This window comes from Babylonia areolata, chromosome 12, assembly GCF_041734735.1.
Source record: "Babylonia areolata isolate BAREFJ2019XMU chromosome 12, ASM4173473v1, whole genome shotgun sequence".
Taxonomy (NCBI): Eukaryota; Metazoa; Mollusca; class Gastropoda; order Neogastropoda; family Buccinidae; genus Babylonia; species Babylonia areolata.
Window position 1 is genome coordinate 39,675,915 of NC_134887.1, and position 24,463 is coordinate 39,700,377.

Consider the following 24,463-nt stretch of genomic DNA (forward strand, 5'->3'; position numbering starts at 1 on the left):
AAGAAAGAGAGAAAGAAAGAAAGAAAGAAACTTGACTTGGGGGTACGTTTTGCGTGGTGGGGAGGGGGGGGGGGGGGGGGGGGGGACAGGGGGGGAGTGGATGGGGTGGGAGGGAAGGGTGGGGGGGGCATTTAAAAAAAACCCAACCCACAATATTAAAACAACAACAACAACAACAAAAAACACCACCCCATAGCAAAGAGTAAAAGTGTCGTGGTTTTAACACCGCGCCCGCTGATCACTGTGACAGAGATATCGATAGCGACAGGGGGGCGTGTGAGTGGCTCTATAGTCAGTCGCCCGGCTCGCAGAAATCGATATCTGTTGTTGCTGTGTTGCGTGAGAAAGATTTGACCGAAAAGGATAGTGCAGGTACGTACGTATTCGCTGGTTTGTTAACTTCTTCTTCATCTTCTTCTTCTGTTGCTTCTTCTTCATCTTCTCCTCCTCCTCCTCCTTCTTCTTCTTCTTCTTCTTCTTCTTCTTCTCCTCCTCCTTTTCTTCTTCTTCTCCTTTTTTCTTTCTTTCTGAAAGCCTGACTAAGCGCGTTGGGTTATGCTGCTGGTCAGGCATCTGCTTGGCAGATGTGGTTAGCGTATATGGATTTGAGCGAACGCAGTGATGCCTCCTTGAGCTACTGATACTGATACTTCTTCTTCTGTTCTTTCTTCTTCTGTTCTTTCTTCTTTTTCTCCTGTTCCTTCTTCTTCTTCCTTAAAAAAAAAAAGAAGAAAAAAAGACAGAAAAAAAGACGACTGTGATGGCATGTTTGAGGTCATTTATGACATGACTGATATGCTTTTGTTTTCTTTTGTATACTAATACACTGCATTCCCTGTAAGAATAGTATGCATATTCAATTAACCTTTTTTTTTTTTTTTGGGGGGGGGGGGGGGGTACCTTTATACTGTCCTATTCCATTCATTCCAAACAGAATTCAGTCTAACCAGGCGCAGGTCTGACCTTCCATATGGATGGATGTATTTCCTTCCATGTCCAATTCTTTTTCTATTAATTTTATTTATAAAGGGGACAGCAGTAAAAAGAAATGTTCAGCTAATTCACTTCAGTCTTTCTGCGTCAAAATCTTACAGTGCTGGTGTCTTCTTCTTCGTTCGTGGGCTGCAACCCCCACGTTCACTCGTATGCACACGAGTGGGCTTTTACGTGTATGACCGTTTTTACCCCGCCATGTAGGCAGCCATACTCCGCTTTCGGGGGTGTGCATGCTGGGTATGTTCTTGTTTCCATAACCCACTCAGCGCTGACATGGATTACAGGATCTTTAACGTGTGTATTTGATCTTCTGCTTGCATATACACACGAAGGGGGTTCAGGCACTAGCAGGTCTGCACATATGCTGACCTGGGAGATCGTAAAAATCTCCACACTTTACCCACCCTGCGCCGTCACCGTGATTCGAACCCGGGACCCCCAGATTGACAGTCCAACGCTTTAACCACTCGGCTATTGCGCCCGTCACAGTGCGGGTGTCAGTTTTGTCCTTTCCTTTGTCTTAAAAAATCGGGTTTTGTTGTTGTTGTTGTTGTTGTTGTTGTTCGGCTTTGAACAATGAATCCTATAAATCAATGAATCCTATAAATCAAAATCTGCTTGCTGGGGTTCTTCTTGTGGAAAGGTTTTCTCTTTCGACGACCACAGTTTCCAGGACTTAGGAATCAAACTGATTAATACATTGTATTCGAATATGAGTTCTTGGTTGGTGTATTGCTGTCCAAGTGGGTATGAAGTAGGTTTTGTTTTTTGTTTGTTTTTTTCTCTCTCTCCCTCTCATCTTCCCTTTTTTTCATTTATTTATTTACTTACTTACTTATTCATGTATTTATTTATTTATTTATCACATCTGTGACATCTGTAACTTACTGTCTAATTGTTGATGACGTGCTGTGTGTGCGGGACAGCAGAGTGGTGTGTGTGTGTGTGTGTGTGTGAGTGTGTGTGCACGTGAGACACGGCACAGCTTCCAGGTGCAGTCAGCACAGACATGGCGGTGTTGGGGCTGCCCCTCGCTCTGTTTCTCCTGGGGGTTCACCTCATCACTTACGTGTAAGTTTTTTAAATTTTATTTATATATTTATTTATTTATTTAATTGGTTGAAATGCACACATTTTATGATACCATAATTATAAAATTATCACCCCCCCCCCAAAAAAAAAAGAAAAAAAAAGAAGAAGAAAAGGCGGAAATACAAGGGCATCCAGGAGTCATGACCTGGGTGCGGCCCGGACCCCTTAGAGTGTAAGGAGTTAAGGGCCGAAACACTTGACTGAGGAGGGGGGGTGGGGGGGTGGGGGTGGGGGGTGGGGGCGCTGGGGGGGGGGGGGGGCGGGGGGGGGGGGGGCTTCTTCTCTGAAGACCTTGTGCTGTCCAGCTCTCCCTAGAGAGTTTCTTATCACTTACCCAGGCAACTTGTAACATTTTAAGCAACAGGTTGTATCGCCATGATACTTATTTTTTCTTCTTCTTCAAATGTACAAATAAACAAACTCCGAATCCAGACTCTGTGGTTAACATGAAAAACACCAGGCACTACAAATAATTATTATCCTTGATGCAAGTTGTGTGAGTGTTACAAATGAAAACAAGGAGCACATTTCTGTGAAAAAATAAAATAATGACCAGATTCAGGCTGATGCAACTCCCATTGCCCGACTGTCTCTCTCTGTGTGTCTCTGTCTCTCTCTGTCTCTTTCTGTCTGTCCGTCCGTCCGTCCGTCCATCTGTCTGTCGGTCTGTCTGTCTGTATCTCTCTCCTTTATTATGTGTTATTTCACTGACCGCAATAAGTTCATAGGTTTGTACCTTATGATCAATTATATGTATTGTAACTTTGCACAAGAATGTATTTTGTCTGTATTTGCTGATGTAGCACAATAATGCATTATCTTATGTTATCTCTCTCTCTCTCTCTCTCTCTCTCTCTGTGTGTGTGTGTGTGTGTGTGTGTGTGTGTGTGTGTGTGTGTGATTAAAATAAACGGAAAATCGAGCAAATGTATTCTGTCGTGAAATCGTTTATTGTACAGGAGGAAAAATTGAACTGAGATTTTGTTGTTTTTTGTTGTTGTTTTTTGTGTGTTGACAGACAGATGACCTACCGACCAACATGTTTTTTTTTTCTCTTTTTTTTCTTTTCCTTCCCGTGCTTTTTCTGGTTTAAATACTTGTCTGCCAATATAGTGCCAGTCAGGGTCTGGATTCAAATCTCGGTCTCGCCCTTTCTATCAGGTTTGACTGGAAAATCAAACTGAGCGTCTAGTCTGTATCTGCAGAATACGTTGCTATAGCCACTTATGACATAAACGCAACGGTGGGGGAGGGGGGCTGGGGGGGGGGGGGGGGGGGAGTGCGCAGCCTAGCCTAGCATTACTGGTGTCCTGAGAGCCGAGCTTTGAAGCAAGCTCTCGACAGATGTTGCTGTCACCGTTGCCTCGTCCAGATGGTTCCAGTCACGAACAGTGCCAATAAAGAAGGAGTTTCTGAACTGCTCAGTCTGAGATCTGCCTACTTCAAAGGATCTTGAATGATCTCATTCGGATGAGACAGTCAACCATGGTCCCCGTGTGCTGCTAGCACGCGCTTGGCTCACTGAGAAAAAGGGGGGGGGGGGGGGAATCATGACAACATGTGTTGTCCTCTGGCAAAATTGTGTAGGGGAAATCAATTCTGATAGGTGCATGGATATACATGCATGCACTCAAGGCCTGACTAAGCGCTTTTTTTTTTTTTTTGCTATGGTGCTGTTCAGGCATCTGCCAAGCAGATGTGGTGTAAGTATATGGATTTGTATTTGTATTTGAATTTCTTTTTATCACAACAGATTTCTCTGTGTGAAATTCGGGCTGCTCTCCCCAGGGAGAGCGCGTCGCTACACTACAGCGCCACCCATTTTTTTTTTGGTGTATTTTTTCCTGCATGCAGTTTTATTTGTTTTTCCTATCGAAGTGGATTTTTCTACAGAATTTTGCCAGGAACAACCCTTTTGTTGCCGTGGGTTCTATTACGTGCGCTAAGTGCATGCTGCACACGGGACCTCGGTTTATCGTCTCATCCGAATGACTAGCGTCCAGACCACCACTCAAGGTCTAGTGGAGGGGGAGAAAATATCGGCGGCTGAACCGTGATTCGAACCAGCGCGCTCAGATTCTCTCGCTTCCTAGGCGGACGCGTTACCTCTAGGCCATCACTCCATGGATTTGCCTGAACGCAGTGACGTCTCCTTGAGAAAATGGAATTAGAACTGAACTTCTGCTGTCGACAGATTCCTGTGTTATCAACACACACACACACACACACACAAACACAACAACAACAACACAAAAACAAACAAAAACAACAGCAAACAACAGCAACAACACACACACACACACACAAAACAACAACGACAAAAACCAAGAACACATGATCAAGATTATGGACTAAACCAGACGTGGATGAACTGATCTTCATTTTTTCAATAACTATTAATTGAAACTTTTTGTTGGACTGGCCGAGAAGTGGAAGAATTGGTCTTCAATGTTCTTAACCCTTTCACCGCCAGTGAGTTTAGAGTACAAAATTCCCTTGTTGTATAAACATAGAAAAGACAGTGGCTAAGAATAGCTTGGGATTCCCCCTGCGATGTATAGAAGATATGGCCTATCCTACCACCAAACATTAAGAGCAGTAGGTTCATGGATAACAGACCAATGAATGGTCACCTTTCAGTGACATGGGTCCTCTACCACGCCTGTGCATAAATGCGAGCTTGGCGGTGAAAGGGTTAAAGACTGATTAAGATTTTTGACTCACTTGTGTAAACAAAGTGAGTCTATGTTTTAACCCGGTGTTCGGTTGTCTGTGTGTGTGTGTGTGTGTGTGTGTGTGTGTGTGTCCGTGGTAAACTTTAACATTGACATTTTCTCTGCAAATACTTTGTCAGTTGACACCAAATTTGGCATAAAAATAGGAAAAACTCAGTTCTTTCCAGTCATCTTGTTTAAAACAATATTGCACCTCTGGGACGGGCACAAAAAAATAAAAAAGAAGCTTAATTATATGCAAACTGCATTTAGTTATATTTATATTTTTTGTATTCTCTAAACTTGGCACTTCGACCTCTTATTCTGACACAACAACAAGAGGAGTCATTATTATCATTTTTTTGTTCAAACAAGAACTTCTTTTGCTAAGCATGGAATTTTTATTTATTTTGCAAACGTTTTGGTGCAGATAGTAAAAAAGGGAAATTACTCTGTAATTAATGCTAGGGGACTTAATTTATCACAAGTGAGTCTTGAAGGCCTTGCCTCTCTTGTATCATGTGGACTGAGCGAATGTGTCTGAATTGATCGTTTTCAATGATGCTTTGACTGACATAACGAACATTATTCTGGGCGAATGTGTCTGAATTGGTCTTTTTCAATGATGTTTTGACTGACATAACGAACATTATTCTGGGCGAATGTGTCTGAATAGATCTTTTTCAATGATGCTTAGACTGACATAACTAACATTATTCTGGGCGAATGTGTCTGGATTGATCTTTTTCAATGATGCTTAGACTGACATAACGAACATTTTTTATTCTGGATTTTCTTCAACTTTAAAAACAAATTAATTTCGATCAATTGTGTGTTTGCTGAATTGGTAGCATGAGCAGCAGTGATTTGAAATTGTGTCCCTTGTCCATGGATGGAGAGAGTTACCAATCTTTACTTCTTTTGTTTTTATTATCCTCTACTCTCCTTGTCTCATTATTCTATAATTTATTCATTCATTTAGTTAGTTAGTTATTTTGTAGACTTGGAATGCCATCTTGCGGTCGGCAAAGTTATCATCTTCTTCTTCGTTCGTGGGCTGCAACTCCCATGCCACTTTCACCTCTATGAACACGAGTGGGCTTTCACGTGCATGACCGTTTATACCTCGCCATGTAGGCAGCCATACTCCGTTTTCGGGGCGGGGGTGGAGGGGGGTGCATGGTGGGTGTGTTCTTGTTTCCATAACCTTACCGAACGCTGACATGGATTGCAGGATCTTTAACCTGCGTATTTGATATTCTGCTTGTCGTATACACACAAAGGGGGTTCAGGCACTAGCATGTCTGCACATCTCTTGACCTGGGAGATCGGAAAAAATCTCCACCCTGTAACCCACCAGGCGCCGTTGCCGAGATTCGAACCCGATCAATCAACCAACCAACCAATCAATCAATCAACACTTCATCAATCCATATGGAAATCAGCTTATGCAATCACAGGGCTCGTTGTAAACACCAACATAAAAAAGTGATCATGAGCAATATGAAATAGAAATAAAAACTAGTCTAAGAATTCCCAATAGCTGACGATAGACTAAAACAACGTCCCCCTCCCCCCCACACACACACACGTTAAGACAATAGGAGACACTCAGATTGAAAATCCAACGCTTTGACCACTCGAGCTTTTGACTCCCGTCGGCAAGGTTATAAAGAACATGATTTGATTTGTTTTTGTTTTCTTTGAAGGAGCTGTATCACCTGTCCGGGTGATATAGAAAAAACCATACCTGCCGGCAAAACGTGTATCCATGTTGACTACATTGTCAATGGTGAAAGGTAAGTATGTAAGTGGTGGTCATTCCTTCCTCCTGGTGATCGTAGGTCCCGTTGTATGTCGTTTGAACTCCACTTCTGTCTCTTCTGATGCTGTCCGTCGCTCTGTCTGTAGTGTCTGTCTGTAGTGTCTGTCTCTGTCTGTAGTGTCTGTCTGTAGTGTCTGTCTCTGTCTGTAGTGTCTGTCTGTAGTGTCTGTCTGTAGTGTCTGTCTCTGTCTGTAGTGTCTGTCTGTAGTGTCTGTCTCTGTCTGTAGTGTCTGTCTGTAGTGTCTGTCTGTAGTGTCTGTAGTGTCTGTCTGTAGTGTCTGTCTCTGTCTGTAGTGTCTGTCTGTAGTGTCTGTCTCTGTCTGTAGTGTCTGTGTCTGTAGTGTCTGTCTCTGTAGTGTCTGTCTGTAGTGTCTGTCTCTGTAGTGTCTGTCTGTAGTGTCTGTCTCTGTCTGTAGTGTCTGTCTGTAGTGTCTGTCTGTAGTGTCTGTCTCTGTCTGTAGTGTCTGTCTGTAGTGTCTGTCTCTGTAGTGTCTGTCTGTAGTGCCTGTCTCTGTCTGTAGTGCCTGTCTCTGTCTGTAGTGTCTGTCTGTAGTGTCTGTCTCTGTCTGTAGTGTCTGTCTGTAGTGTCTGTCTCTGTAGTGTCTGTCTGTAGTGCCTGTCTCTGTCTGTAGTGTCTGTCTCTGTCTGTAGTGTCTGTCTGTAGTGTCTGTCTCTGTCTGTAGTGTCTGTCTGTAGTGTCTGTCTGTAGTGTCTGTCTCTGTCTGTAGTGTCTGTCTCTGTCTGTAGTGTCTGTCTGTAGTGTCTGTCTGTAGTGTCTGTCTCTGTCTGTAGTGTCTGTCTGTAGTGTCTGTCTCTGTCTGTAGTGTCTGTCTGTAGTGTCTGTCTGTAGTGTCTGTCTCTGTCTGTAGTGTCTGTCTGTAGTGTCTGTCTGTAGTGTCTGTCTCTGTCTGTAGTGTCTGTCTGTAGTGTCTGTCTGTAGTGTCTGTCTGTAGTGTCTGTCTCTGTCTGTAGTGTCTGTCTCTGTCTGTCTGTAGTGTCTGTCTCTGTCTGTAGTGTCTGTCTGTAGTGTCTGTCTGTAGTGTCTGTCTCTGTCTGTAGTGTCTGTCTCTGTCTGTAGTGTCTGTCTGTAGTGTCTGTCTGTAGTGTCTGTCTGTAGTGTCTGTCTCTGTCTGTAGTGTCTGTCTCTGTCTGTCTGTAGTGTCTGTCTCTGTCTGTAGTGTCTGTCTGTAGTGTCTGTCTGTAGTGTCTGTCTCTGTCTGTCTGTAGTGTCTGTCTCTGTCTGTAGTGGCTGTCTCTGTCTGTTCTGTAGTGTCTGTCTGTAGTGTACTGTCCTCTGTCTGTAGTGTCTTCTCCTGTAGTGTCTGTCTTAGTGTCTGTCTCGTCTGTAGTGGTTGTCTCTGTCTGTACTGTAGTGTCCTGTCTGTAGTGTCTGTCTCTGTCTGTAGTGTCTGTCTCTGTCTGGTCTGTAGTGTCTGTCTCTGTTGTAGTGTCCTGTCTGTAGTGTCTGTCTGTAGTGTCTGTTCTCTGTCTGTAGTGTCTGTCTCTGATCTGTCATGTAGTGTCTTCCCTCTGTCTGTAGTGTCTGTTCTGTAGTAGTGTCCTTCTGGTAGTGTCTGTCGCTGTCTGCTGTATTCGTCTCAGTCTGTAGTGTCTGACTCTGTACTGTCTAAGTGTCCTGTCTGTAGTGTCAGTCTCTGTCTGTAGTGTCCTTGTCTGCATGTAGGCTGTCCTCTGTCTGTAGTGTCTGTCTCTTCTGTTCTGGTCTGTAGTGTCTGTCTCAGTCAGTATGTCTGTCTCTGTCGGTAGTGCTCTGTAGTGTCTGGCTCTGTCTGTAGTGTCTGTCTTAGTGTCTGTCTGTAGTGTCTGTCTCTGTTCTGTAGTGTCGGTCTCTGTTGTCTGTCTGTCTGTAGTGTCTGTCTGTAGTGTCTGTCTCTGTCTGTAGTGTCTGTCTCTGTCTGTCTGTAGTGTCTGTCTCTGTCTGTAGTGTCTGTCTGTAGTGTCTGTAGTGTCTGTCTCTGTCTGTCTGTAGTGTCTGTCTCTGTCTGTCTGTAGTGTCTGTAGTGTCTGTCTCTGTCTGTAGTGTCTGTCTGTAGTGTCTGTCTGTAGTGTCTGTCTCTGTCTGTAGTGTCTGTCTGTAGTGTCTGTAGTGTCTGTCTCTGTCTGTCTGTAGTGTCTGTCTCTGTCTGTAGTGTCTGTCTCTGTTGTCTGTAGTGTCTGTCTGTAGTGTCTGTCTGTAGTGTCTGTCTGTCTCTGTCTGTAGTGTCTGTCTCTGTCTGTCTGTAGTGTCTGTCTCTGTCTGTAGTGTCTGTCTTTGTCTGTCTGTAGTGTCTGTCTGTAGTGTCTGTAGTGTCTGTCTGTAGTGTCTGTAGTGTCTGTCTGTAGTGTCTGTCTCTGTCTGTAGTGTCTGTCTGTAGTGTCTGTCTCTGTCTGTAGTGTCTGTCTGTAGTGTCTGTCTGTAGTGTCTGTCTCTGTCTGTAGTGTCTGTCTCTGTCTGTAGTGTCTGTCTGTAGTGTCTGTAGTGTCTGTCTGTAGTGTCTGTCTCTGTCTGTAGTGTGTCTGTAGTGTCTGTCTGTAGTGTCTGTCGTGTCTGTAGTGTCTGTCTGTAGTGTCTGTCTCTGTCTGTAGTGTCTGTCTGTAGTGTCTGTCTGTAGTCTGTCTCTGTCTGTAGTGTCTGTCTGTAGTGTCTGTCTGTAGTGTCCTGTCTCTGTCTGTAGTGTCTGTCTGTAGTGTCTGTCTCTGTCTGTAGTGTCTGTCGTGTGTCTGTCTGTAGTGTCTGTCTCTGTCTGTAGTGTCTGTCTGAGTGTCTGTCTGTAGTGTCTGTAGTGTCTGTCTGTAGTGTCTGTCTCTGTCTGTAGTGTGTCTGTAGTGTCTGTCTGTAGTGTCTGTCTCTGTAGTGTCTGTCTGTAGTGTCTGTCTGTAGTGTCTGTCTCTGTCTGTAGTGTGTCTGTAGTATCTGTCTGTAGTGTCTGTCTCTGTAGTGTCTGTCTGTAGTGTCTGTCTGTAGTGCCTGTCTCTGTCTGTAGTGTCTGTCTGTAGTGTCTGTCTCTGTCTGTAGTCTCTGTCTGTAGTGTCTGTCTCTGTCTGTAGTGTCTGTCTGTCTGTGTCTGTAGTGTCTGTCTCTGTCTGTAGTGTCTGTCTGTAGTGTCTGTAGTGTCTGTCTGTAGTGTCTGTCTCTGTCTGTAGTGTGTCTGTAGTGTCTGTCTGTAGTGTCTGTCTCTGTAGTGTCTGTCTCTGTAGTGTCTGTCTGTAGTGCCTGTCTCTGTCTGTAGTGTCTGTCTGTAGTGTCTGTCTCTGTCTGTAGTCTCTGTCTGTAGTGTCTGTCTCTGTCTGTAGTGTCTGTCTGTCTGTGTCTGTAGTGTCTGTCTCTGTCTGTAGTGTCTGTCTGTAGTGTCTGTAGTGTCTGTCTGTAGTGTCTGTCTCTGTCTGTAGTGTGTCTGTAGTGTCTGTCTGTAGTGTCTGTCTCTGTAGTGTCTGTCTCTGTAGTGTCTGTCTGTAGTGTCTGTCTCTGTCTGTAGTGTGTCTGTAGTGTCTGTCTGTAGTGTCTGTCTCTGTAGTGTCTGTCTCTGTAGTGTCTGTCTGTAGTGTCTGTCTCTGTCTGTAGTGTGTCTGTAGTGTCTGTCTGTAGTGTCTGTCTCTGTAGTGTCTGTCTCTGTAGTGTCTGTCTGTAGTGTCTGTCTGTAGTGTCTGTCTGTGTCTGTAGTGTCTGTCTGTAGTGTCTGTCTCTGTCTGTAGTGTCTGTCTGTCTCTGTCTGTAGTGTCTGTCTGTAGTGTCTGTCTCTGTCTGTAGTGTCTGTCTGTAGTGTCTGTCTCTGTCTGTAGTGTCTGTCTGTCTCTGTCTGTAGTGTCTGTCTGTAGTGTCTGTCTCTGTCTGTAGTGTCTGTCTGTAGTGTCTGTCTCTGTCTGTAGTGTCTGTCTGTAGTGTCTGTCTGTAGTGTCTGTCTCTGTCTGTAGTGTCTGTCTGTAGTGTCTGTCTGTAGTGTCTGTCTGTAGTGTCTGTCTGTAGTGTCTGTCTCTGTCTGTAGTCTCTGTCTGTAGTGTCTGTCTCTGTCTGTTGTGTCTGTCTCTGTCTGTAGTGTCTGTCTGTAGTGTCTGTCTCTGTCTGTAGTGTCTGTCTCTGTAGTGTCTGTCTGTAGTGTCTGTCTCTGTCTGTAGTGTCTGTCTGTAGTGTCTGTCTCTGTCTGTAGTGTCTGTCTGTATTGTCTGTCTGTAGTGTCTGTCTCTGTCTGTAGTGTCTGTCTTTGTCTGTAGTGTCTGTCTGTAGTGTCTGTCTCTGTCTGTAGTGTCTGTCTGTAGTGTCTGTCTGTAGTGTCTGTCTGTAGTGTCTGTCTCTGTCTGTAGTGTCTGTCTGTCTCTGTCTGTAGTGTCTGTCTCTGTCTGTAGTGTCTGTCTGTAGTGTCTGTCTCTGTCTGTAGTGTCTGTCTGTAGTGTCTGTCTGTAGTGTCTGTCTCTGTCTGTAGTGTCTGTCTGTAGTGTCTGTCTGTAGTGTCTGTCTCTGTCTGTAGTGTCTGTCTCTGTCTGTAGTGTCTGTCTGTAGTGTCTGTCTCTGTCTGTAGTGTCTGTCTGTAGTGTCTGTCTGTAGTGTCTGTCTGTAGTGTCTGTCTCTGTCTGTAGTGTCTGTCTGTAGTGTCTGTCTCTGTCTGTAGTGTCTGTCTGTAGTGTCTGTCTCTGTCTGTAGTGTCTGTCTCTGTCTGTAGTGTCTGTCTGTAGTGTCTGTCTCTGTCTGTAGTGTCTGTCTGTAGTGTCTGTCTGTAGTGTCTGTCTGTCTCTGTCTGTAGTGTCTGTCTCTGTCTGTGGTGTCTGTCTCTGTCTGTGGTGTCTGTCTGTAGTGTCTGTCTGTAGTGTCTGTCTGTCTCTGTCTGTAGTGTCTGTCTGTAGTGTCTGTCTCTGTCTGCAGTGTCTGTCTGTAGTGTCTGTCTCTGTCTGTAGTGTCTGTCTGTAGTGTCTGTCTCTGTCTGTAGTGTCTGTCTCTGTCTGTAGTGTCTGTCTGTAGTGTCTGTCTCTGTCTGTAGTGTCTGTCTCTGTCTGTAGTGTCTGTCTCTGTCTGTAGTGTCTGTCTGTAGTGTCTGTCTCTGTCTGTAGTGTCTGTCTGTAGTGTCTGTAGTGTCTGTCTCTGTCTGTAGTGTCTGTCTCTGTCTGTAGTGTCTGTCTGTAGTGTCTGTCTCTGTCTGTAGTGTCTGTCTGTAGTGTCTGTCTGTAGTGTCTGTCTCTGTCTGTAGTGTCTGTCTGTAGTGTCTGTCTCTGTCTGTAGTGTCTGTCTGTAGTGTCTGTCTGTAGTGTCTGTCTCTGTCTGTAGTGTCTGTCTCTGTCTGTAGTGTCTGTCTGTAGTGTCTGTCTCTGTCTGTAGTGTCTGTCTGTAGTGTCTGTCTCTGTCTGTAGTGTCTGTCTGTAGTGTCTGTCTGTAGTGTCTGTCTCTGTCTGTAGTGTCTGTCTGTAGTGTCTGTCTCTGTCTGTAGTGTCTGTCTGTAGTGTCTGTCTCTGTCTGTAGTGTCTGTCTGTAGTGTCTGTCTGTAGTGTCTGTCTCTGTCTGTAGTGTCTGTCTGTAGTGTCTGTCTCTGTCTGTAGTGTCTGTCTGTAGTGTCTGTCTCTGTCTGTAGTGTCTGTCTCTGTCTGTAGTGTCTGTCTGTAGTGTCTGTCTCTGTCTGTAGTGTCTGTCTGTAGTGTCTGTCTCTGTCTGTAGTGTCTGTCTGTAGTGTCTGTCTCTGTCTGTAGTGTCTGTCGCACACCGACACACACACACACACACACACACACACACACACACACACACACACTAATTATGTCATGTCATGTCATGAATCTTGTATTCTATCATGCCACAAAACTACCAATCACTCAATCACTGAATCCTTTCTCAAGCGCAAGCAAGCTTCACTGGACCAACGTCGTTAGCGTCAAACCAGGTGACTGCTTTCCCGAAGGTTATTACGGATTCAATAACAACTTTGGAGATGAGACCTGCAAAGTCAACATCAGAGTGAAAGGTGTGTATATAATTAGTATATCAACAGGGGAAAAGGTACGCAACCAGAGCAACCATGATTAGTATAATATTTATCATACACAGCAGGTTTCTTCGCTGCGTCTATTTATTTCTCTCTCTCTCTCTCTCTCTCTCTCTGTATGCGTGCGTGTGAGTATGTTAGTGTGTGTGTGTGCGCGTGTGTGTGTGGTTGTTGTTTTGCTTTGTTTCGGGTTTTTTTTTTCGTTATTTTATTTATTTATTTTTTTTATATTTTGTAACTTCGTTTTTGTTTCATGATCGTTAGGCATATGACAAATATCAGTATCAATATCAGAAGTTAAAGGAGGCATCACTGCGTTCGGTCAAATCCATATACGCTACACCACATCTGCCAAGCAGATGCCTGACCAGCAGCATAACCCAATGCGCTTAGTCAGGCCTTGAGAAAAAACCAAACAAAAAAAACCAAAAACAACAACAACAAAAAACAAACCAACAACTAAATTAAAATAAAATGACAATAATTATAAAAAAATAAAATGAAATAGAATTTAAAAAAATATAAAAAAATAAATACATAAGTAAAATTTTTTTTTTAAATGCATATGACAAATGAACATAAAACAATTTATAAAATAAACTGCAAAATCAGCAGCAGCAGCAACAACAACAACAACAAACAAACAAACAAACAAACAAAAAAAACCAACCAAACCCCCAAACCCCCACCCCACCCCTCTCCCCCCAAAAAACCCAATAATACCCCCTCCACCCCCCAAAAAAACAACAACAAAAAACCCCCAAAACAAACAAACAAACAAACAAAAAACAACAACCCACAAACAACCAACCAAAAAATCATCAACCAAAACCCCAACAACATGACACCCACAATTCCATAATGTAATCCTTCTTACCTGTCCCAAGTTACATGATGATGCAGACGTGTTTACGTTCCATAGCGTTACAACCATGTGCGTATGTTAAATGTCCGCTCATGTTACATGATGTTACAGGCAAGTGTGCACGTGACGAGGTGTTAATATTGCACGATGTTACAAGCGTCTTCTCTTGTTAAATGTTACATGTCACCTGTAACATTACGTTACAGACGTCTGCTCTTGTTACGCAAGTCATACGTTACATGACGTTACCGGCGTCGGCGCTTGGATGCATGATGTTACATGCATCAACGTGATATTACAGGTGTGTGTGTTCGTGTTACATGGTGTTACAGGCGTCTGTTCACGTTACATGGTGTAATGAGCATCTGCGCTTGCTCCATGACGTTGCAGGTATGTGCATGTTACATGGTGTTACAGGCGTGTGCTCATGTTACATGGTGTTACAGGCGTGTGCTCATTTTACATCATGGTGTTACAAGCGCATGCTCGTGTTACGCGTTGTTACATGCTACACGTTGTTACAGGCGTGTGCTCACGTTATATGGTGTTACAGACGTGTGCTCACGCTACACGTTACAAGCTCGTGCTCATGTTACATGGTGTTGAAGGCGTCTGTTAACGTTACATGGTGTTACAAGCATGTACTCATGCCACATGGTAAGACAGACTTGTGTGCTCGTGTTACGTGGTGTTACAAGCATGTACTCATGCCACATGGTAAGACAGACTTGTGTGCTCGTGTTACGTGGTGTTACAAGCGCATGCTCGTGTTACATGGTTTTTACCAGCGCGTGAGCACATGTTACGCGTTGTTACAAGCGTGGGCTTATGTTACGTGGTGTTACAAGCGTGTACTCATGTGTTACAGGCGTGTGCTCACGCTACATGGTGTTACAAACAGCGTGCTCATGTTACATGGTGTTTCAGACGTGTACTCATGTTACATGGTGTTTCAGACGTGTAGTCATGTTACATGGTGTTTCAGACGTGTGCTCATGTTACATGGTGTTACAAGTGCGTGCTCACGCTAAATGGTGTTACAAGCGTGTACTAATGCTACATGGTGTTACAGACATATGCTCATGTTACGTGGGTGTTACAAGCGCGTGCTCATGTTACATGGTTTTACAAGCGCCTGAGCACATGTTACGCGTTCTTACAAGCGTGTGCTCATGTGACATGGTTTTACAAGCTCGTGAGCACGTGTTACGCGTTGTTACATGCGCGTGCTCATGCGTTACAGGCGTGTCCTCATGCGACATAGCCGTTACAAACAGCGTGCTCACGTTACACGTTCGTCGTTACAGGCGTATGCTCATGGAACCCAAACCACTGCTGGCCTGGTGACTGTGCCTCCAACCTGGCCTCCAACTGTCGGTGCAGGGACGGCTTCAACAGGGAGTCAATCCGTGACGACACTTACGGCAAGGCCGTGTTTTGGAGAAAGCGCTGCCGATGTAAGAAATGCAATAACACACACACACCACAGATATATATATATATATATATATATATATGTGTGTGTGTGTGTGTGTATACAGATGTATATATATATATATATATATATATATATATATATATATATATATATATATATATATATATATATATAAATATATATATATATATATGCAGATAGATATGTATCTAGATATGCTGTTATTTATATCTATATTCATGTCTATAAACAAAGAGCGAGAGAGAGAGGAAGAGAGACAGACAGACAGACAGACAGACAGAGTTTGTGTTCGTGAGAGAGAGAGAGAGAGATGGATGCGCGCGCGTGTGTGTGTGTGTGTGTGTGTGTGTGTGCGTGTTGAAGGAGAGAAAAAGAGTTTGTGTGTGCTTCTGTGCGTGCGGTTTTTGTTTGTTTGTTTGTTTGTTTGTTTGTTTGGGTTCCACATAGCCAATGCAGGAGCGCGCAGGTGTTCATTGTCGTTGTCGCGTCGCGGGCGCGCGCTCACTCACTCACTCACACGAATATGTATGTATGTGTGCGTGCATGCATGGAGCACACCACACTCGTTGCACACACACACACACACACACACACACACACACACACACACACACACACACACACACACACACACACACACACACACACACACACGAGACGCAAAACAACTGCAATCGGTAACAACAACAGTAACAAGACGTGAACAGTCAAATCACAGTTGTTCCTGAATTACCGTGAACGTTTCTTTCTCTTTTTTTTCTTTTCTTTGCTCCCCATCTGCCCGGACACGTGAGCGAAGGAGCGTGAGCAAAGGAAGCAGGGCTCAACGTCTGGAGACGTTTTCCCTTGCAATACCTGTGGGAAGTGCTGCGCATCCAGAATCGGCCTCTTCTCCCATATGAGGACGCACACCGACAGATAAGCCTGCCTGCCTACTCATCCGTCGGTCCGACGGGAGACTCCATCATCAGTCGGACACGAGTGACTGTCAAACACACTTGTTGGCTTTAGTTTGTTTGATAGTTTGTTTTTTGCGTCAGGTCAGATAGATATATCTGCTACTGGTAACCTGGATCCCAGTACTACCTGTCACAGGGTCGAATTGCTGGCGACTAAACCAGCACCCCCACCAGTCCTCTCAGGAGGATGGTGAGGAGGGTGGCTAGACACCCTGGTGGAATTAAATGACCTATCAAAGGGCGCCAGCTCTGGAGAGCTACCTGCGGTCACCTAGCTAAGGGAGTAAACCGTGACAGAAAATCCGGTGCGGGGCCCCTAAGGCGGTTGGAATGCAAACTTTGTCACTTTCCGGCAGCTCCTGCAGCCGCGTTGGCACAGCCTTACTGTTCCTTTGGATCTGACAGCGAAGTGGAGAGGGGGGACAAGCTGCATGGGCAACAGCCTGTCTTCCATATCACATTGCCCAGGCTTATATCCGTCCATCCATTCACAAACACCTTGCCAACAGATCAGCATCAGCTTACACATGTGACCGCTGCGACAGAAACTGTCTCTCTCGCATCGGTCTCTACAGTCACAGGCGACGCTGCTTGGTCCAAGCAGACAGCCCAATCAGACATGGTCAGCCATGACCGAAGGAGGCCTACTACTACTAGTTTGTTTTTATACATGTGTCATTTCTGACTCACCAGGGTACACGAAACCGGATCTGAACACGTGTCGGGTGTCGGTGAAAGACAGTCAAGGACACAGCACCAGCTCTACCCATGCTGGCCCGAAGACGGATTGCAGCAGCCAACGGGACGAATACGTCAACACCAAGCCTGCACAACTGTCATTCGTTCTCAAATCCGACTTCCAGAAAGACTTTGGTTCCTATGTGTCGCATGTTTCTGAGACCAAGATCGGCATTGTCGGTGCCAACATCTCTGTGGTCAAGGTGGCACCCAGTGGAGGTCAGTGTTGGTTTGTTTGTTTTTCTGTTAAAGTGTGGTGACCGGAAAATATACACTATTAATCCTATCAATTATTTTTTTTCATTTTAGTGTTTAAATGCATGTTTTAAACGTTGGTATTTACATAGTACTGCGCAGTTGAGTATGTTTTGCATGGAAAGACGTTTTATGAATTGATTTATGTTTTATCATCATCATCATCATCATCATCAACACCAATATCATTATTATTATTATCATTATCATCCTTGGGAGCCAACCCTAGATTTCTGTAAAACATTATCATAAAACGAAATGGAATAAACACAGTGAATGAACGAACGAGTGAATAATTTGAAAATACTGATAAAATGAAAGAAACGAGGATGGCAAGGGTTGGTATAAAAAAGAAGAAGAAATTGCATAGCTGTTTCACACTTTTACACACAAAATTAATACACTTGCTTGTGTACCAATACACCACACACGTCCCATTTCACAGACACAGACACACACACACAGATACACACACAGACACAGACACAGACACACACACACACACACACACACACACACACATCCCCAAATCAAAATAACAAATTCATTGCCAAGAAAAGAACATTTTGCTGTCCCAGGCTCTCTGTTGCTTGGCCTCTTTTCGTCTGTCTGTCTGTTTATCTGTCTGTCTATCTGTCTGTCTTCTGTGTCTTTGTCTGTCCGTCTACCTCTCTGTCTCCGACCCCCCTCCACCTCCCCTTCCCTTCTCCATCTCTAGCTCTGGCCGTCCGTATGTCTGTGTCAATCTGTCTCTGTCTGTCTGTCTGTCTGTCTCTCTTTTCCCTATTAATCTTTCTATCTATCTGTTTGTCTGTCCGTCCGTCCGTCCGTTCGTCAGTCAGTCAGTCAGTTAATGTGTGTATGTATGTATCTGTTATCTGTTTGGCAGTATATCTATCTATCTATCTATCTTCTGTGTGTGTGACAATCTATCTATCTGTTTGGCAGTCTATCTATCTATCTATCTGTCTATCTATCTATCTATATTTTATCTCTCTATCCATCTATCTATCTATCTATCTTGTCTCCCCCACGCCCCCAACACCACCCCCAAAGTCTCCGCCCCAGCCCCCACCCCAACCCCATCCAATACATAACACTACCCTCGAGAAAAATGTTTGGCAGGATCAGAATCGACAGTGACGCATAAAGAGTTGAGTGGACGACCAGTGTGTCAACAAAGCGTCAGTACCATGAGCCCTGTGATTGGTGGGAACCTGCACGACTGTGAGGACACCCTCATCTTACCGCAGTACAGCCTGAAGAACGGCGACAGGTCAGTGTCCTGGCTTCGGACTCGGGTATTCATTTCGATTCAGAAAGGCCATACGCCCCCATTTGAATTGGATGAGATAAAAACACAGCAGCATACGTACATACATCCTACCTTGTAAGTCTTACCAATTACCCCCTACAATGTGAGTCTTACCAATCACTCCTACATTGTGAGTCTTACCAATCATTCTCGACATTGTGAGTCTTACCAATCAACCCCAACATTGTGAGTCTTACCAATCACCCCTACATTGTGAGTCTTACCAGTCATTTCCTACATTGTGAGTCTTACCAATCATTCCCTACATTGTGAGTCTTACCAGTCATTCCCTACATTGTGAGTCTTACCAATCACCCCCTACATTGTGAGTCTTACCAGTCACTCCCTACATTGTGAGTCTTACCAATCACCCCTACATTGTGAGTCTTACGAATCACTCCCTACATTGTGAGTCTTACCAATCACTCCTACATTGTGAGTCTTACCAATCATTCCCTACATTGTGAGTCTTACCAATCAATCCCAACATTGTGAGTCTTACGAATCACTCCCTACATTGTGAGTCTTACCAATCACCCCTACATTGTGAGTCTTACGAATCACTCCCTACATTGTGAGTCTTACCAATCACTCCTACATTGTGAGTCTTACCAATCACTCCTACATTGTGAGTCTTACCAATCATTCCCTACATTGTGAGTCTTACCAATCACTCCCTACGTTGTGAGTCTTACCAGTTAGTCCCGACATTGTGAGTTTTACCGGTTACTCCGTACATTGTAAGTCTTACCAATCACCCTCAACATTGTGAGTCTTACCAATAACTCCTACATTGTGAGTCTTACCAATCACTCCCAACATCGTGAGCCTTACTAATCACTCCTACATTGTGAGTCTCACCAGTCACATTGTGAGTCTGACCATACTATTGTGAGTTTCACTGATCACTCCCTACATTGTGGGTCTTACCAGCCACTTCCTACTCTGTGAGTCACGTTATCACTGACATGAACCAGCCTGACAAACGTCCTAATAATCATTATGAGTCACACGTGGTCATCAATTCCGACAGGCTGTGCGCCAGAATGACGGCCACCGCCGGGGGCTACTACAAGCTGAAGGACAGCAGCGGGAACCACTACGGCACTGAAACCTTCCCGCAGACCTACGCAACGAGGGACGTCTGTTTCCTGTTTGACGACGCCAAGCCCGCCCACTGCACGTCCACCCCGCACACCACTGGGTCCTGCACCTCTCTGCTGCAACCCCTGGCGCTGTCCACCCGGCTTTCCCGCTCGCGCCACGTGGAGGTCACCGTGGACGGGTGGACGGACCCCACCCCGTCGGGTGGAAGCTACAGGTCGGCGTCAGGACTGGTTCATTTCCGTCTGGAAGTTCACGGCGTGGATGTCGGACAGCGGTCTTTGTCCGTGCAGGTTAGGTCATGATGGGAACGTCGTGTTAGTGTGTGTGTGTGTGTGTGTGTGTGTGTGTGTGTGTGTGTGTGTGTGTGTGTGTGTGTGTGTGAACAACTCAGATTCGTCGGGTATTCATTCAGAAAAGCCATACCCCTATTTGAGTGGCTGAGAAAAATACACCACCATAGATACAAAATTATACAATTGCACATACATACATACATACATGCATGCATACATACATACATGCACCATCATATCACCGCCCCCATCATCATCATCTTTTTCTTATAATGCTCGATTCTGAGTCAGCAAACCTGTGTGTGCCCAGAACCAGAAATCCTGAATATCAAGGAAGTGTGTGTGTGTGTGTGTGTGTGTGTGTGTGCGTGCGCGTGCGTGTGTGTGTGTGTGTGTGTGTGTGTGTGTGTGTGTGTGCGTGCGTGTGTGTGTGTGTGTGTGTTGTTCAGCACGGGGCTCTGCCTGATCTGACTCAAGAGTGGCCAGCCAGCAGAGGAGGGGGGCCATACCGGGTCCAGGTCACGTTGCCCCAGCAACACCAGGCCCGCATGTTCGCCCTGCTTCTGGAGGTGCACGACGTGGCAGGCAACGTGGCTTACGCCAGACGTCTTGTGCTGCTGGACAACTCGTCCTCCGTGGACCTCCTGCCCTCTGCCAGTCTGACGGTGCTTCACGCTGACCCTCGGTAGGTCTGTCTGACTCTCTGTCCGTCCGTCAGTTTGTCAGTCAATTTGTCTGCTTGTAGCTTGTTAGCTTAACTCACTCAGTACGGCCAGTCCTCTCTTCTCCTCTACACAGACCCCTCGGATGTCCAGTGGGTGTCTGAATGACCCAACCTTTAGCTTCCGTCGTCAGAATTGTGGTATTCTTTGTCAACATTCACCTCTTCAGTATAAGAGCCTTCTGCTTGCAATATTTTGATGATGGTAATTGGGATGAAACGCTGTTAACGTCGTCTCTTTCGCCGTTCGTATGGAGAGAGTTAATTCATGTGAATTGGTAGTCTAGTGGTAACAACGTGTCCGCCAAGGAATATATGACTATATATTAAACGAGACTTACCTGTTTAATCGTCAGAGTTCTACCCCTATAAGAGTGACGCGAGCTGTGATGCAAGCGACCGACGCCCAGATGTGTTCGACACGAACTGATTTGCACAGATAACTAGCACGCGCGTGTGTGTTTGTATGTGTGAAACTGGGTGAAATTGTAATCTTCGCCCCACTGAGATAGAGATAGATAGATAGATAGATAGAGAGAGACAGAAAGAGAGAGAGAGAGAGAGAGAGAGAGAGTGTGTGTGTGTGTGTGTGTGTGAGTTTTCAAAATCTATGGAGACATGCTCTAGAGGCGAGTAGTAAATGTTTGTTTTATCGAAATTTCAAAAGTGGATTTGGTAGAGAAAAGTATATAAGTCAAATGCCTGATAATTATGTTATCAGCTTCTTCAGATTTCGAAGTAGTAATCATAAGCTGGAAATAGAAACAGGGAGACACAAAGGCATACCACGAGAGTTACGATTTTGTAAGGTTTGTAACATGTCTGTGATTGGTGATGAGTTTCATTTTATAATGGAATGTCCCAATTATGATCAGTTACGAAATAGATATGTTCCTAAAAAATATTTGTCTCCAAAATCGGTTTTTAATTTTTGTAATATGCTCAAAGGAGGCAAAAAAGTCATTTTAACTGTAAGTAAGATGATTAGATTTGCAAATGTTGCCTAGTTATACTTTTGGATTTAAAAGACATTTGTGTTTTCTCAACTTTATGTGACATTGTTGTGTATTTGGAAATGTTTGTTATGGGCACGAAAATGAGTATTTTGCAGTAATCCTCCATACTCCAATAGGAGTGAAAGGATAATTAAAACTTGAAACTTGAAACTTGTGTGTGCGTGCGCGCGCGTGTGCATGTTCATGTCCCTGTTAGCTTTAGCTTGATTACTTCACGTGCAAAATACCATTCATGCAGGATGGACGTGCAGTATCTTGATATGTTTTTTTACGAAGTGAGTTCTCCTACCTTTCCTTATGGAACCAGTAACGGTAAATTCATCAGATCTCAGTTAGCTGGAAATTGGGAAAAGGCAACAGCGTTGTGTGTGGGCCTCTGTCAACCTGATAGGGGAACTTATCTACTTGTTTTCCTTCGTGTACGTGTACAGTCCCTTGCCCTTTAACCCCTCGCATTCCCGTTACCTTCCCCATAGTCCGACACGTTCCCAGTCCTCAACAAAGACTTGAAAAGAACCTGGACTGATGTGGTGAGAGAACCCTGTCCAACCAGTTACATGTGTGTTCGTTCTTTTGCTTAATGTCTATCGACATTTGTGATTTTAGACGAAAATCCATTTTCTCCCCCACCCCACCCATGCCTTTAATCATCACTACATTCCCTGTTCCTCTCTCCTCAATTAACATGAAAATAATAATAATAACAATAATAATAATAATAATAATAACGATAATGATAATAACAATTAAAAAAAAGTAAGAAGAATATAAACGAAATAAAATAAACTAACTATTCAACCAGTAGAATCACAACAAAGAGCCAACTGGGCTCCAAATTAAACACTGAACTATTTCAAACACATGTTGATTATCATATAAGACATTTCTAATAGAAGCAGATGGAACAGCAGATTTTGTAAACGACATAGGCAAATATGGTTTTAACTGTTCACATTTATAGATGTTACATGAGTGAGTGAGTGAGTGTGTGTGTGTGTGTGTGTGTGTGTGTGTGTGTGTGTGTGCGTGCGTGCGTGCGCGCGCGCGCGCGCGCGTGTGTGTGTGTGTGTGTGAAGAGTAGTGTGGGGCTGAATTCTGATTGAATGACACGGGAAACGAATGATGAGCGCATAATAAAGGCAGCTGTCAGTCGGCTCTAAGCCCAAAGTTGTCCGGCCGCCCCCATTTGCCTGTCCATGTCGGAAATGAATGAAGAATAGTTCCAGTGTTCAGCTTTTCTGTTTCATGGAGGCGTCTGAACCATACACGCTACACCAAATCTGCTGTTTAAAAAAAAGAAAAAAAGAAAGAAAATCAAGAAAAGATATGGAGTGATGTGGAGTGATGGCCAGAGGTAACGTACCCGCCTAGCAAGCAAGAGAATCTGAACGCGCTGGTTCGAATCACGACTCAGCCGCTGATATTTTCTCGCCCTTCACTAGACCTTGAGTGGTGGTCTGGACGCTAGTCATTCGGATGAGACGATAAACCGAGGTCCCGTGTGCAGCATGCACTTAACGCACTTAAAAGAACCCACGGCAACAAAAGGGTTGTCCCTGGCAAAATTCTGTAGAAAAATTCATTTCAATAGGGAAAACAAATAAAACTGCACGCAGGAAAAAATACAAAAAAATGGGTGGCCCTGTAGTGTAGCAACGCGCTCTCCCTGGGGAGAGCAGCCCGAATTTCACACTGAGAAATCTGTTGTGATAAAAAGAAATACAAAAATACAAAATACACAAAAATAATTTCTATATCGTTTCACACAAACACAGGACCAACAACCAATGGCAGACAGACGTCTCCAAGCCTCTGTGTGTCGACTGGAAGGGCCGCTTCCACAACAGCGAGATGTACAGCAACAACCTACTGCAGAAGGTCAACGCGGACCTTGGCCGGGAGATCACCGGGAACTACGACCAGACCTCTGGCGTTCTGCCAGTCCGCGGGACGGACAACGTCGTTGGGATCACCAAGTTTGAGGTGAGAGAGAATGAATGAATGAATGAATCTTTATTTTCCAACGGTGAAGATATTAGCACTTTGGCCGACTTACACATCTGCCGTTGTTCTAAGAGACACACAAACATGTAAGCATATAAATGTAGTTATACTGAATACTTAATACATGTATAATGTTCGAGTATAACACAGCGTCAAACTGAGAGACACAACATCGCTCACATCTATACGGAACGGAAGCGAGTAACACACACACACACACACACACACACACACACACACACACACACACACACACACATACACACACCAAGGGAAAAACAACAAAACCCTAGCATGAATGCTACACATGAATGATTCAAGTGAAATTAACACAGAAAAGTAACGATAAAATTTTAAACACACACACACACACACACACACACACACACACACATACACACACACACACACACACAGAGAGAGAGAGAGAGAGAGAGAGAGAGAGAGAGAGAGAGAGAGAGAGAGAGATTCAAAACAAAAATCTTCACGTGACTTCCGTTTTCGTTTTTGATGACCAGTGTGTGTGTGTGTGTGTGTGTGTGTGTGTGTGTGTGTGTGTGTGTGTGTGAGAGAGAGAGAGAGAGAGAGAGAGAGAGAGAGAGAGAAAGGATAGAGAAAGAGAGAGAGAGAGAGACAGACAGACAGACAGACAGAAAGAACTGAACAATTACACAGATAACACACTTTGATAGACTTCACGCTGTATCAAAACAACGGGTATTCCTATAAAGGAAATTAATTTAAACTGAAATCACTCACAGGCAGACCGTGAATAAAAATTTTGCATCAACAGAATGACAAGAGCTGTGAAGTAAGCGACCGGTCACCAGAAGAGTCAGACACGGTACTGGCTGGCCCTGTCAGCTGGCATGGCACGCACACTCAAACCGTGATTCTGGGACATTGTCCTCTCGTAGTGTAGAACTGAAGGTGCTGTCCTGGGGCAGTATTCAAGAGACCTCCGTGCCAGCAGATAAAGGGTCTCACTCACTCACTCACTCATTCCCTCGACCGCTGGGGTCGTTGGGGGGACATGAGGAAGATGTCATAGCTCGCCACGCCGTTCTGTTGGCAGCTGTCGTGAGGAGATCTGGCATCGTCATTTTGGTCCATTCCTTGACGTTGTTGGACCAGCTCTTTC

General features: G+C 44.6%; 1 protein-coding gene across 1 annotated transcript in view; it reads left to right on the top strand.

The window, feature by feature from the left end:
- Positions 1–245: 245 nt before the first annotated feature.
- The window catches only part of LOC143288616 (uncharacterized), a 61,237-nt gene continuing 37,019 nt past the window's right edge, over positions 246–24,463 (top strand). The window contains 10 exon segments of the mRNA XM_076597271.1: positions 246–372; positions 1,926–2,067; positions 6,512–6,601; positions 12,445–12,569; positions 14,763–14,912; positions 16,567–16,830; positions 17,992–18,142; positions 19,215–19,578; positions 20,031–20,266; positions 23,094–23,301. Coding sequence (XP_076453386.1) covers positions 2,006–2,067; positions 6,512–6,601; positions 12,445–12,569; positions 14,763–14,912; positions 16,567–16,830; positions 17,992–18,142; positions 19,215–19,578; positions 20,031–20,266; positions 23,094–23,301 — 1,650 coding nt within the window. The 5' untranslated portion in view covers positions 246–372; positions 1,926–2,005.